The sequence below is a fragment of the Cebus imitator genome, unplaced genomic scaffold, assembly GCF_001604975.1.
Source record: "Cebus imitator isolate Cc_AM_T3 unplaced genomic scaffold, Cebus_imitator-1.0 Scaffold287, whole genome shotgun sequence".
In the NCBI taxonomy this organism is placed as follows: Eukaryota; Metazoa; Chordata; class Mammalia; order Primates; family Cebidae; genus Cebus; species Cebus imitator.
Genome location: NW_016107602.1, coordinates 1,741,389 through 1,757,406, shown reverse-complemented (window position 1 = coordinate 1,757,406; position 16,018 = coordinate 1,741,389). Strand labels below are relative to the sequence as shown.

The window sequence follows — 16,018 nt, the reverse complement described above, 5'->3', positions numbered from 1 at the left end:
AATTTATTTTAAGAAATTAAATTGAAGACAAAATGCAGCATTTATTGCTTTCATATGATGACTGCCTTTAAGTGCAGAATGGTTGTGCTTCTAAGTCAAAGCAATAATAATTTTTTTAAAAAGCCTGTAATCCCAGCACTTTGGGAGGCCGAGGCGGGTGGATCACGAGGTCAAGAGATCGAGACCATCCTGGTCAACATGGTGAAACCCCGTCTCTACTAAAAATACAAAAAATTAGCTGGGCATGGTGGCGTGTGCCTGTAATCCCAGCTACTCAGGAGGCTGAGGCAGGAGAATTGCCTGAACCCAGGAGGCGGAGGTTGCGGTGAGCCGAGATCGCGCCATTGCACTCCAGCCTGGGTAACATGAGTGAAACTCCGTCTCAAAAAAAAAAAAGAAAAAAGAAAAAAAAAACTCATGCCTAGGAGATTTTATAGACTTTCAGTCAAGCAAAACTCACCCAGAACTTGGATTATCCCACATACATCCAAACAGGAAGTACTAAGTGAGGATATATCTCTTTCTTTACTACTAAAGGTTAAACTGTATTGTTATATATATCAACGTGCTTGGTAATATTAAAGGTGCCTTCAATTGTGGGATGAATCATAACAATATAGGAGTTGTAACATGCATTTTCACAGGAAGAGAAGATGTGGTGATTTCTTTTCAAATTATTTTACCAGAATATATTGACCAGAGTCAGTTTTAAAAGTATATACTATGTAACCATACACAATAAATAAACATATGATTTAAAATATTCGATCCACTAATTAAAATCATATAATGGAGAAGGTAGAAACATCAGACAGTCACTAGATATATTAGAATAATTCAGCTAGAAACAACAACATTTTATTATTGGAATTATAAAAAGAAAGCAACACTTCTTAAAAGGCACTAAAAAAATGTCTTGATGAGTATTCAACCAAGACATAAGTTTTTCAAAGGCTTGTAATTTTTTGGCAAGGAAATGTTGCTCTCTACACTTCTTTCTTACAACCAGATGGCTTTTAAAAAAATCAAGAGTTTCTCTATAGCGGAGTAACAGAAGTTCAGCTGATTTTTCTCATGGAACCCTTTGTTACATGGCTGAGTGGTGTCTGTGTCTGGGCTCAAGAACATAGGATATGGGATGTTTTCTTAGGCAGAGGCTTTGTTTTCAGCCCTTGAAGGACTGGCCTGGCATACCACAAGCCACCAGGCCTCCAGGTAAACTGGTTCAATTGATATTGAAGTCTATACTCTACTGTAATTTTCCCAGTAATAAGGAATTAGCCAGCAGTTAACATTGCATTTTTCTACTTATTAAACAAATTAAGAGGCATTTTGAATATATTCAGCCTATTAGAGCATGTGGTTTCTATTTGGGAAGGCTGGAGGTTTCTGTAAAGGCAGTGAGTAATTACCTTAGCACTGGTGACTTTGGGCTCAAGCGTGGCGGCACACTGTAATAAGAGACAGTTGCCATAAACACACCAGTGGGGGTAAATCGTGGTGTGTGGCCTTCTGGTGAGAAACAGATATCAGCCCTAGGTGAACCTCCTTCACTCAAGTCTCAGCACCATTTCCTGATCTTTAAACTCTTTTGTTCTGAAATTACATGGCTATTATTCATAATTACTCCATGGTTCTCTGTCAGATTTTATATTTGAAGAATGCCATCTGCTATTTAAATTTACCAACAATTACTGAAAATACATTCAGGGGAAATACTTTATGCAATCTGATTGGGAAGGAACACCCTATGGCACTTTAAAGTGAAACACTTGTCTTCAACACAATTAAAATTCCAGATCCCAGAATCTTCAATAGTAGAAGTCTATATTTTCTGACTTTTATTTTAAATAATAGAGAAAGCATTAAATGAGTGATCAGAATTCCTTGTGGTTTATTTTACTTTTTTTCACATCAAAACATAATAAAACTTACCAAAATTTATTTCTGAGGAATCAGAAATAAATGAACTATTTAATATCGTATGCCTGCAGTACTTCCAAGTACATTTTCAGGGCATTAAGACTTAAAAGTCAGGAATGCCTTTTTGAGACAAGAAGTCTAAAAGTTCTATTGAATGCTTTATTTCCTGTGACCTTCAACAGAGCTTCCCCAAGGGAGACGAGAGCACCCTTTTGTTTATCTGCTAGTCCTCTTCACCCGGGGAACAGAAGAACATATGAGCAAAACAGGACGCTACTGTAAGCTGGAAAAGGAAAGAAAAGCTCTTTTGGTGCTTGAACACACAAAAGAAGGCTGTGTCAAGATGAAGGAGAGTTAGTCTCTGGCATCTCTATGTTGGCACTGCAAATTAGTTTTTTCCATCAGGTCCTGTAGTAGTGTCTCATATACCTATTACAAACCAAAGTCAGCGGTCTTGCCAAGTGCTGAGTATGCTTCAACTAAGTCTATGTGTATCTGGATCCAAAGTCAGTCTTGAAGTTTGTAGCACAACTCAGTAAGTCACTGTATTTATATGTCCAGCCAAGCAATGGATTAAAAGAAGCCCAGAATTTTTGCCCACATAGACTAAAAACAACTGATTTTTCTTCTAAAATGTTTGCGCACAATACAGAGAATAGCAGTGGGTGGACAGAAGAAAAAGCAAATGAGAGCTGAGTTTCGCTGTATCTGAAGGATGTTACTACAGTGTTCTGTACAGGGATGTTCTACGTAGGTGGTCAGATCAGATGTCCCCTAAAAGCACACTGCCTATAAACTTGCTTTGGTGCAATGGGTAAGAGAAACAGCATGTCCAGCGTCTAAGTGAAAATGTTCTGCTTTTCTTCAAGTAACAGAGAACTACAGATCCAACAGCCTGTGATTGGCAACAATGGGTAGATTAAAAAGCATTTCATCTCCCTTGCTCTCTCCACACACATGTACTCACATACGTACACACAGAGCCGTAAGCCTACTTGCCAGGTGGGGTTCTTCCAGCTCTTTCTTATCCAGAACAGGTTTTTAATCACTTCATCTTGTTTAGTGATGTCTGCTATTTGCTGCTTTACAAAGCCATGAACATTTACAATATGAGACAAATCTGATTGTCTTGATTAAATCCTACAACCTGGGGAGGCTTCCCTTTGATTATCTAATGACTTTTCTTTTCTCTACCTGTTATTGATTTCTTCCAAAAGAAAATACCCCAGGAATCAAAGACAAAATACCATGGATCTGATTACAAAAGATTTACTTGTAATCATAAGTAGCCCTACTGGATTGGACCACAAATAGCTAACACAGTGACCCTCAGAAGGCCATGTGCAGTCACTCTCCTGGTCACAGTGCCTTTTGGAGGAGAGACAGATGTGGGAAGGAGGGCTGGAGTGTTAAAAACTTACAGATAAAGGGCTTCACACTGCTGTGGATGTGCTTGTGTTGTTTGAGGCCCGACGAAGTGGCAAACGTTTTGCCACACTCCGGGCAAGCATGGGCCCGGGCACCGACATGCTGAGAGCGAATGTGCCGCTGAAGGTTGCTAGGGTCCGTGAAAACCTGCTAGGAAATGAGTACTGATTAATCCAGAAACTTAACTCAAGGACACAATTAAAGAAGACCTGGGATGACTCAAGAAGAAATTTTGCTTGTTTGTTTTGTTTTTGTTTTCCCCAAAGACCAAAAGTGTATTCTCCTCCAACCAAAATGTACTCTCCTCTAGGGTAGGAACTATAAATGATTCTGGTCTATATCCTTAGCATGGAGTATCCACTGTTGAACCAAATAATGAATGGCACTATTAGGCCATCTTGAAGGTCCTTTTGATACCATTTAGAGTGACTTGAGTTTAATAAAATGTTGGTTATGGCATTACTAAAAGTTGTGTGCTATTTTCACCCTTTAAATAAAGACACATTGTGTATAAAAATTTGGAGGATTTTTGACTAACATTCTCTAAATCTATTTCAAGAGTTTCCCTGGGGTGTTGAATTCTAACGCTGTTTCAGCGGAAACCATTTCTTTAGATGCTGTACTAAAAACAAAAATAAAAAAAGCCACCCAACACATCTGAGAGCAAATATCCGCAAAGAAATTTTAAATGTCTTTATTTTTTTTTTTTAATGAGAAAAAACACACAAAATTTTAATGTGTGTAGAACAAGGTAATCACAAGAGAATGATTACCCAGTAACTTGGTGGAGTCCAGAAATTTCCACTGGCATGAAAAAAGCTAATAAAATGCTAGGAAATGTGTTTTGGAAATAAAAAGCAACTTTAATGATACCAGGACATCTTTGAGTTAACTAAGAAACATGAAATTAAAAGAAGCGAATTACTTTTACCATAGGTCACAGTTATTGTCTCAGTTGAGTATGTTGTTCAGCACTGACAAGAGGCTCCACATGTTTTAATTAGAACCAAGTCATAATTTATGGTGAGCCCTTGGTTGGAAAAATCTGCAGATGTAAGAGTCACCCATTCTTTCTGCATAGGTATTCAGAAATTTTATGTGACTTCCTCACAAATTGCTATTAAAAGAAATCAGTAATGTGAATTGAATAAAATCTTCGTTCTCCGTAAGGCTATAAAACAACTCCACGCTGGCAAATCAGTAGCGGAACCAGGAATTTACCAAGGATGTCTGACACCTAGTTCTGGAACTCACCATTAAGCCTCACTTCCTCCCTTACAAAAATAAAAGAATACCCACTAAGTGTTTTTATACACTCTACTAATGCCTTTTAGCATACAACACTCAGTCTACTTTTCTCAAGATATTTATAGTTTCCCCTCTGAAGGGTTGTTTTTATATATCGTAGCAAGTGATGGATTAAGAGAGAGCAGGATGACAGAGAGAGGCCAAGTAGCCTACAAATTCACTGTACCTTGGCACAGTTTTCACATTCATAGTGCTTTCCACTGTCATGTGACATCTGGTGGCGAATTAAATTGGACTTCCAGTTAAATGCCTTGGGACACTGATCACACTTGTATTCCCTCTCTTCAGTATGTGACAGCATGTGCTTCTCCAGGCTGTTAAGAGAATAACATATTTGAAAAGACAAAGGATGCATTCATAAACAGAACGTCATTTTTTTGCTAATCCAACTGGCAATTAAAGAAATAAGAAGGAAAAGGAGTTGAACTGAGAAGGAGGAAAGAGCAGAAACAGGCTTGTGACAGACAAAAGTGCATTTGATGTTTCCTGGACTGTGTCACCAACATGAAGATGCATTCTCGTTAGAAAATAAATCTGATACAGCTGACAGGGAGTATCTGCCAATTTAAGAGCATGATAAACAACAAGCTATTTGTCCAGTTTGGGATTCACTAAACAATTCTAACAGCAACATGTATTGCTATTACTTAACTGAAATACAAACACTCAAACAGAAAATGCTTAAAAATATGTAGGCAAGTATTCGTTCTAATGTAGATAATCTCTTGTGAAGCTAGGATGGACAGACAGATGGATGGATGGATGGATGGGCTGATACATGGATATGTGTTTGGGGATAGATAGATGATTAGATAGATAGATAGATAGATAAATAGATTAGATAGTTAGATAGATAGATAGATAGATGGATAGATAACCTAAGAATTAGGGAGTAAGAAGTGCATAATATTTTAAGTGGATGCAATATTTAAGTCCCCTAAAAGAAAAACATGATTAGAAGTTTCTCTCAAGCATAGTTTCTCTGTTTTAAAGGTTAAAATGTTTTATCTTCTCAAATTTTTGCCCCATTTTCTAAAATTTTTATATGAAATCTCCATGAATATAATTTTAAAAATATGCTAGATAATGGATTACTGTAATAGAAGATGTCTGCAACACCTTTATTGATTAAATACACACACACATAACACACTGGGATACTATCCCCTAATAAAGTAACCAGAGCTCCATGGAAAAATAGACTATATCAAATCTGAAGTATGAAATTCACAAGATGGGCCTTGAACATCTTGTTATGACAAAAAGCAAGACATTTACAGATAATGTCCAAAAAATTAGGGTGCCAAGTTGAAGAGATGCCCACTGACCAAAGGTGGGGCAAGTGGAGCATCGATAAGAATAGCAACGATTTTGTCAATAACGATATTCAAAACACAAACAGAACCTCCATGGCCACCCAAGGAGGATGGAGGAAAGTCAAATCATTATTCCTAAAACTGGTAAAGAAAGGGAAAATATCTGGGCACATATCTGCTTTTCCTATGTAAACTGCACTTCGGGATAAACAAATAAGACTATGAAGGGAAGTTTCTCTACATGAAATTAATCCAGATAATAAATGGTGAAACAATGACAGAGTTAGAATACATTCATTCTGAAGCTCCTAAAGAATTGATGAATCTAATCAATCGATTATGTGACTTCAAGTAGAAACAAATGGCACCATCAACAAAATATTCCTGGTGAAACACAGCCTAAATCCCAACCAAAGCTTGATATATAACTACAAGTCTACAGGAAATTAGAGGGGATGGAGAAAGATGTTAACACCACAATGATATAAACAGCGGAATCCAGACTGGAGGAAGCACTACAGTAAAACAACTCAATTTCTTCTATGATTTTCTATAAATAAATTATAGTAAGAGAAAGAAGAGGGTAGAGAGAGAGACAGAGACACAGAGAGAAAGAGAGACTGACTCTGGGGGAACCTTTCGATTAAAATAGTTGTAAGAGACTTGTCAATCAATTGTTATATGTGGACTTTGTTTTGATCTTTACTCAAAAGAAACACTTTGAACTTTATGAGATAACTGAGGAAAATTGTGCTCTTACTGAATATTTGATAATATTAAGAAATTATTTTTTAATGTGGTATTGAACTTATGTCTTTAAGGAGTCCTACTTTCTATAGACACATACTTAACTACTTTTTAATAACATGATATAATGTCCAGGATTTGTTTCAAATAATTCAAAATAGGTATAGTGACAAGACTGGCTTCATGTGATAATTACTGAAGCTGAACAAATGGGATTTAAAAAACACTACCTCCTCTCTAGTTTTGGGTATATTTGAAGCTCTTGATAATAAAAAAGTTAATTAGGAAAGAAAAAGTAGCAACCATGAAAGCATTCTTTTATTTCTTTGTGTGATCAATACTGTAAATATCAGTACCAATTAAGACCTTTGTGCACCCAGAATAGATTATCCAGTGGTCATACAGACTGTGTGAGTGGGAGTAAATGTAAGAAAATGAAGTGCCCATTCTCACATCTTGAAAAATTAGAAATGACTTTCCTACACATTTTTTCTTTCTCAACTTCCTCCCCACAACTCTATTCATCCTGGTGCAAGAACTCATTTTCCTGCCCCATGAACCAGTCAAGTTAGAAATGCCATTCTGAGCACAGGTGGTGACATCTCTGTGAACAAAAGGTACTAGGGGAGTGCGGGTCCTAAGAAAGGCCCTACCTTTATCTGTATTATGTTATCCTCTGTTTATTACAGAGTGGAATGTTAGTAAAACAGTTAAGACGGAAATACCAACAACTGTAGTTCACACTGAAATGAGTCAGGGACATCCTCCAAAAATCACTGTACAGATTACAAGTCTCACTGTCTGTCCCTAGCAACCCATAAAGGCAAGCCATTTTATCATCTAAATTCCGCTATGCTATATATCAAATCATAAACCCTGAAATCTAGTGGCAAAAGATTGGCCTATATGTTGAGTTTTATTCCTCCCTCTAATTCCAAAGATATGGTTTAATTTTAGGGGTATATTATGAGTATATGGCATGTTGGGGGGAAGATAACAAAGCAAAAGGAATTTTCCCTTCTTTGCTTCTCCTAATCAAGCAGAAACTCCATGTCGTTCCATAGTAGTATTAGCTTTCAGTTAACCAGTAATAAAAAACACAAAACAAGTCCTTTTCACAAAAGTAAGCGTGCATTGCTTTCATAAACATAGAAGCAATCTAGTCAGTCAGTGAGACTTCTCTGTTTTTCATGGAATTTTAACTCAATCTACAGAGCCTTGCTCAGCCTTTTGAGTTTTTTTCAGTCTTTTCACCTTTTGCACATCAACCTTTGTTTCTTTCTTGTTTTTTTTTGTTTTGTTTTGCATTTGTTTCTCAAGATTTTACATAAAGGATAGAGAACAGAAGAATAGATCATGTCCAGAAAGTAATTTTCATAATTTAAAGTATAAAGTGACAACATAGCATTTAATAAAGTAAAAAGTATTTAGAAAATAAAGGTTCTGAATGTGGCTAAATTATATAATTTATAACTAAAAAATACCAGTTGGAAGATTATAATTTAATTGCATAGTGATATGCTTTATCCAAATGCCTGGGCTACCAAAATATAAATTTTGAGAATTCAAGCAACGCCAGATAATTAGATTTCCTTTTTGTTTTCTACTAAATGTTTGACTGAAACTGCTAAACTAATAGTTGGTTTCAGCATTAGGTAAAGTTGACTCAGGCTTAATCTTATAGCTAGGCAGATTAAGAGGTTTTCTCCACCTAAGAAGTATTGCTGTAGGAAGTGTTTAGTTTGTCAATTTCTGCCTTATAATGCTGTTCATTATTTTTATAACAAAACTGAAGGAAATAGACTTTATTTCTGACATCAGAGATACTGCTTTACAGCATAAATACTTTTCCTACTCATTAGTATTTATTAGCTTCATTTTGTTTTTTTTATTTGGGCACAATTATATTAAAGGGATATGCTGTGATTTTTTAAGTTACAAATTCACGCTTTACCAAGCATATATAACAGATTTATTCTCTACGAAGATTTATAGAAAGTAGTAGAGATGAGTTTAAAAGATTCTGGAAAAACCCTCTTATTCCGTAAAATGTTTACTCTTTAATAGCTAAATTAGTCCTAAATTTTCTAGATATTTATTCTTTCTATTCAATCTCCTCAACAAAAAGGATTATGCTTAATGCCTTTTAGTCATTTATGCCTTAAAGTGAACAACTACAAGATGAAATCCTTTTCTAAAAGAAGCCTAACCAGGAGAAGAGGAGGTAGGGCAATACAAGGGGTGAAAATGAGAGGAAGAGAAGGATCCAGGGAAGAAGGAAAGGAAACAGAAAGGTAAACTGAAGGTGGAGTGTCAAAGACAAAATCTGAATAATTCCCATTCTTGAGTAGGGCTACTTGATATACTACCATTCCTATTTAAATATAATGGGATATTCATTTAAAATTCTGATTACAGGTTTCAAGGATAATTTCCAGATTTAAAAGCAAGGTAATGAATACAACTATTAAAATTATTTGTGGACCAAGGCAAAAATCTAGAAACAAACAAACAAACAAATCTATTAACTGGTCTAAACTTTTCTAATTTTAAAGACCATTCTGTAGTACAATCAGTATCTGCTTTTCAAAAAGTAGGTTCTAGTGTTGTTGTTTCTTTAACAGGAATTTGAAAAAGTTATAGAAGTAAATTCAAAAGGCTATAAAAAGTTAATGTCACTAAAATGTGATTTTTATTGTGTTAAAAATAAGTGTTAAAGTATTACTTCATTTTGATTTTTACGTTTCTCTTTTTCCTTTTAGGAAATTCAACACTTGAGGAAATCAAACATGCTTCTCTTATTCTTTTATATATGTGCAATTCAGATAAATTATTGAAATTAAAACCATGAATTACTGCTCTATCAAAAGATCATTCATCTGTCATTAAGTGAGTACCAGATCTAATCTTTTTAAAAAAATCATCTGAATGTTTCTAGGAGTAGCTTTATTGTTTCTTAACAGATAATGACTTTAATTTGTTCCAGTACTCTTTGTATTTTCTCTAAATCATAATTTACTATAAAGTTAAGGCTTCAGTTTCTAATAACACTATTTAATAATAATATAACATTATTTTTCATCTGGCATCAAAATAGCTAATTCCAATTTCACTGTAAATATTTTACAGATGAGAATATCTGGCAAAAATGATTTCTGAACATGTCACGAGTGCATTTGTCCAGCTCATTGCAGTTCCAAATTTTCCATATGCATAAGGCCTCAAAATTCAGGATAACATTGCACAACAAATACACAAGTTTTGTGGTACAACGTGCCGTTTCTAACCTTTGCAAATCAGGAAAAACTTGGTCACATTCCTTACACTCCTGGATCGTGTGTATCTCTTGGAGATCATTCTCGCTTTCAAGTTTTTGCTGGAAGTCCTCTTCAACCATTGAAAATGCTGAGTGAGGAGTACTGCAAGGAAACTTTTGGTGATCTGCTAGTTCAGCCTTAGATTCGAAGAGCTGATCACAGTCTTCACAGCGATATTGCCGTTCTTCTGTGAAAACAATTCAGGTGTTACTAGGATTGAATGGTCAAGAATTGCCACCACAAACCAGCCAATCTTACTGAATTTTACAAACATAATAGGTATTATTTGACTGTCATTTGTATCATGTCAATTTTCATGTGGATTAGAAATATTATATGTAAAGAACCCAGGACAGAGACTGGAACAATAACATAAGCAACGGCTGTGGCTAGATTATATCCTCCTGATCAGTAAAACTTTATGACTAAACCTTTTCAGGTTCAGAGAATACTAAAAATAATAAATACCACTTACTGAGCATCATATATTTTCTCAACGTTGTACATGGATTACCAACATTCCTTAAAACCTGATTACGAGAAATTATAGGTCAGATTTTTATCCTAGTTTTCAGATGAGGGTTTCAGGTTCAGAGAAGTTAACTGTAAACTTTTCAGGGAATATAGAGCTATGTGTGTGTAAGGCTTTGAACCCACTTCTATCCCATATGCCATGTTATCTGGAGAGAACATGGGACACAGAGTCCCTATCTGAGCCACACTTAAGCCTGGTCAATGTCAGCAAACTTGGAAATGGTTTAACATTCATCATCACTAATAATGGGACACAGGATGTTTTTAGTACCCTTCTAGGGTAATTTATGTTACCCTAGGGTCAGTACTAATAGGCATAGCTTTGTTAAATAGCAAACATATCATTAATTTCCACTTTAAATCAATAAGATAAATAAATGGTAGTAGTGGAGTGTAGAGATAACAAGGTTATAAAATGTCAGGTAGTGATGGTATTGTTTCTATTTTTGTCTTTTGAATAGCTTTCAGCCCACTCATAAAGCCACACTCTGCACAGATCACACAGATACAATCACAGAAGTCTTAAAAACAGCTCACACTGCTAAAAAAAAAAAAAATGGCAAACAATATGTCACATAATCCCTCTTTTATAGGCCTATGGCCAAGGAAGATGTTACTCTTTAATTGTTCATTGACTGAATGTTTTTGAGAGAATATTTTAGTCACCTACCAAATGTTAGGCATTTTGCTTGGGAATGAATATATAAGAAATGTAAGAGGATATACATATGAACAAACAGACTGTGACATATTTTATGGCAGATGCAAGCATAGGACCTAAAGGAGCCTAGAGAAATACTACTAATCCATCATATCTGGAAGGCTCTGTCATGAGTAAGAATCAGCCAGGTGAAGTGGAAGAAGGGGGCACATTTCAAGCAGTGGGAACAACATGCACCAGTGATGGAGACAAGAAAGAACATGGCACATCCACAGAAAGGTAGAACTGTAGTAAAGTATGGTGGGTTCACAGAGCACATATAGGGGAGAAGTGCAAAATAAACTTGGAGGGGGTGGAGCTCACCAGAGACTTTGTAAGTCTGTGCTAAGAAGGAAAAGACCCATTGAAAGTTGGAAAGCAGGGATATATTCAGACTTGGTTTTTAGAAGAATTTTCCCCAGTTGCAGCATGAGAAGTCAAGCAGAGAGGTCAAGTGAGGCATTGCTGCAGAAATCCACATAAGATGCTGGTTTAGTTTAAGCTAAATTGATAACAGTGGTAACAGACAGGTAAAGAAATTACCATGTGGATTCAACAGTTTGGATTTAGAGGGTCAAAAGAGAGGGAGGTGTTCTAAAAGAAAATCAACTTGGCTCTAAGGACAGCGTTCTCAATGACATTAACTAGTTAACAGAAACATTTCCAACAGTCTGTAATACTATTCACATATTTAAGATCTATATGTAGGACCTCAGCCAGGATTCTGAACACAAACAGTATCTCCAGGCCACATAATGCATAGAAAAGGCCTAGGTATCAGAGACAGCAAAGTTCTTGGGTTGAATGCTGACCCTACCACTTATTATCCATGCATTCTTGGACAATTTGCTGAGCCTTAATTAGGCTCAGTTTCCCTACATGTAAAATGGATATAATTTCTTTCTCACAGGTTCTATGCATGAAAGCGTAAATGGGACAATATAGAGAGAGTATATAATATCTATCATCTAGCAGGCACACAATGCATGTGTTTTTTAAAAATTTATTTTCCTAAGAGGAGTTGAATACTGAGAATATGAAATACAAATCATCATTTAAATATTGTAAGAATTATATGTAACATATATAGTGTATGTATGGATATAAATACGATACAATGAAAACCAGAAGCAAATGATGGGTTCGAGAGTGTTGTAAAGGAAATTAATTTATGAATGGCCTAAAAGAAAAGTCACTTCTATTTAGAACTTTTGGAGTATTAACCTAATTATTTATATTTTAAAAACTCATTGTTTGAAAACCTTTTTAAGATCTAACATTTATGGATGAACTATTCATTGCACCAGAAAGCCCAGATTGCAGTTCTTTAGCGTCTAAGAACTCCTCCTTGCTGCCAAACAGCCCTTTCCCGTTGGGACAGATACCCCCTTCAGGCTCAGACTCTACCAGGCTAATTGGGAACTCTAGGTTTCTAAAGCTACTTGCATGTCAGAGTTGCTAAGAGTAAAATAAATACCAAAGCCCCCCACTGCCACCCCTCCCCAACTACACTGAAAATACAACTACTCTTGTATAACCTACAAAGAGGCAGAATGCAGTCCAAAGGAAAAAATGTCCAAGAAAGAGTGCCCACCAAGAGTGGCAGATTTCTAGAGGTAAAGGCAAAAGCTGAGATTTTTCTCATCTGGGATGCTAAAAGGGTGAAGGGTGGTGATCCCTGACTCTATGGTAGGTTGGAATGGGTAATCCTTTCCAATGGATCTCTAATTACAAAATATTCTAAAGATGCCACTAGATTATGTTGAACCTAGTCCAAATCACATTATGCTAGGAAACAGAGAGTGGAAGAAGAAAATATATATATTAACTGTTCATCTCAATGATACAAATCAATGTAAGCAAAATGTTCTCTTTATCTGACCTAAACATACATCCCTACTGATAATCATTATTTTTTATTATCTTTTGATTTAGAATAGGCCTCTGGCAAATAAAAATTCCTCTGACTCTAAAATTTCCTCATCTGCACATTTTTCCCAAGGCCCCTTCCCTGACACCCCTCCCATACGGTCATATTGGCTAAGATTTTACTGCAGTAGAAATACTTTTCCCAGTAATAGAACATTAGATGACAGAAACATCCCCTTGATTTAGGAAAGCTCAAAATCAAGCTCCCTGAAAGGCCCCTTACACAGTGAAAAGATTCTCACCATAGACTAGCGCATTGACAAAAGGCTTAACTAGGTGAAGTTCCTGTGTAAATACTCAAAATTCCTTTGACCTCCATTTTAAGGAAGACCTCTGCTTATTTCAGCTTCACTGTAATAGTGGCCAGATGTCAAACCAAGAAAATAGCTGCTTCAAGAGAAGGAACTTTTTAAAACTGACACTGAAAAGCCAGGGAAACTAACAAACAAACACCAAGAACAATGGACGCTTTGGATGCTACTTTACAGTCACAATGGAGGGTGACGAGGAGGGTGGCGTAACTGGAACTAACCGTGGATGTCCGGCGCCATAGTTTCATGGGGATAGTCTTCGCTCTTCATGAACAGCAGAAGCTCCTCTCCCGGCGCAATGTCTGCAACTACTCTATAGAATATCTATAAAGACAAAATAAAGGGGATGGGAACAGGAAAGAGAGAGATGTACATACATTAAGAAAGGGCAAGGTATACACTAAGATATCTGTACATTTTGTCTTACCTTAACAAACATCTTTTTATTTCTGTATCAAAAGAAGTGTGATTTCCTGTTTTATATCTGAAAATGAGCCCTCTGGTGACAAATGGAAAGCTGTGACTCTCAAGCCAGTTCACAAATCTTTTCCAAATCCTACTTCACAAATCAAATTTTCTTAATGCACGACTAGCCACGTCACATATATCCTGTGTAATGTTTAATGAAGAACTTTCCCTTCTCTGAATCCTCAAAGCACCCTAGCAAACCACACATACTCACAGAGTTGAATCCTGCCTGGAGTTCTCCAGCAGCAGCCCAGCTTACCTTGCACCTTCCCCTCTTAAGCAAGTTTGCAAAAGTAGCACCTTCTCAACAATGTGTTTGGAAGGTAATAGGTTGAAAGGACATGACATAAAGGATCATGACAACAAAGGAGAGTATTTTGCTTTTTCAAAACTTAACTCCTCTCTCACCAATCAGAAGGGTGCTCCCATACCTGGGTCCTTTCTTCAGGCCCAGCTCCTGATTGACTCTCTTTGAAAGCAGGCATTACACATTTTATTGATTCATTTATCGGGGTGGTAGGGGTGGTGCTTATTCCCCTCGCTTTCTAGCAAAGTGCTGAGGAGAGGAAGCATTTAATAAATCTGTTAATGACTGACTGGAAAGCAGTGGAGCAAGTGTGGAAAGAACCCTGACTTGAAATTTCCAAGAGCTGCCTGCCTTTCACCTGAGCAGCTCAGTGACTTGGGCAAGTCATTGTCCAATTTACCTGTCCAGGTACCAGGCTTTTTGGTTTTGTTTTGTTTTGTTTTTTCATTTAAAAAAGCTTGTAAGCATGAAAATCTTTTAGATGTTTATTCATTTTACCATAAAAATGTTTTCAGTTTTTCATTTCATTCTTATGTTATTTAATTAAACAATCCCATAATCAGATAAAGCCTTTAGACAAAAAAATGAAGGTCTACAATTAACTGGTGAAAATGAGACCAATTATATTACACCACAGTACCTTTTTGAAACCCTCCAGTACTCTGAGAAGGAAATTATTCCTTTGCCTCATATATTCTTCTCTCTCTTTAACACTGCCAATGAGAGTCTTTTCTCCCAATCTTCCTGCTAAGAATATCTACATACAGAATCAATCTTTTTTTTCTTTTTTTTAAGACAGGGTCTCATTCTGTTGTCGAGGCTGGAGTACAGTGGCATGATCACAGCTCACAGCAGCCTCAGCCTCCCTGGGCTCTGGCGATCCTATTACCTCAGCTGCCTGAGTAGCTGGGACTACAGTGTGAACCATCACGCCCAGCTAATTTTTGTGTTTTTTGGTAGAGATGGGATTTCACTGCATTACCCTGGCTGGTCTCAAACTCCTGGGCACAAGCAATTTGCTCATCTCAGCCTCACAAAGTGCTAGGATTATGAATGAGCCTCTGCACCCAGGCCAGAATCAAACTTTTTAAGCCAAAAAAGTCCAGATTCTAAATATCTGAGCAACACACACACACAAAGCCAGAACAACACCACAACAACCACCATGGTATTCTAAGAATATATTCTTAGAAGATATTACTGTTAACTACGGTTTTTTGCAAGATCACTTGGTACTTCAAACTAAGAAAAGCTGCATAAGTTGATGTCTTATAACATCAGCAGAAATGCTCATACTTTGATTTTATTTATCTATTTATCTTTTGGAACACTGAGGACTTTGTATGTGCCTCTTTATTCCAGTAGGTGGCTCTGAAGTCCAATTGTTTATTTTTCTATAACAAGACCAGAGCACAAAATTGTGCTAAATTTGTAAAATAATTTAATGAGGAGTATTTTCTGCTTAGCTTCTTTCCTGTCTAAATAATTTTTCTTCATTCAACAGCAGCTGAACCATCTGAAGCTGGACAACAATGCCAAACATAAAATGTTGCTATAGCATGTTATAATATAACCTAAGAGTTTTTGAGTTTGTCCACAGATAGAATCCAGACTATCTTGGGAAAATTACTCCTCGTTATGTGCTGTTTCTATAAAAAAGTTTATTTGCAGTTTGTATCGTATTAATCCTAGCCATTCACATTTTCTTTTCCTTGGAAGTACACTGAGAA

The 16,018-nt window shown here is 36.4% G+C and overlaps 1 protein-coding gene across 13 annotated transcripts in view; it reads right to left on the bottom strand.

The window, feature by feature from the left end:
• Positions 1–16,018, bottom strand: part of MECOM (MDS1 and EVI1 complex locus) — a 575,095-nt gene that overhangs the window by 35,215 nt on the left and 523,862 nt on the right. For 8 of the 13 annotated variants that reach the window (XM_017501990.2, XM_017501992.2, XM_017502002.2 and 5 more), the window contains 4 exons: positions 13,735–13,837; positions 10,010–10,226; positions 4,826–4,973; positions 3,345–3,498 (listed from right to left, as the gene is read on the bottom strand). In XM_017501990.2, coding sequence (XP_017357479.1) covers positions 3,345–3,498; positions 4,826–4,973; positions 10,010–10,226; positions 13,735–13,837 — 622 coding nt within the window. Of the gene's footprint in view, positions 1–3,344; positions 3,502–4,825; positions 4,974–10,009; positions 10,227–13,734; positions 13,838–16,018 lie in introns of all 13 variants that reach the window. The other 5 variants (XM_017501989.2, XM_017501991.2, XM_017501995.2 and 2 more) reach the window with 1 other exon arrangement.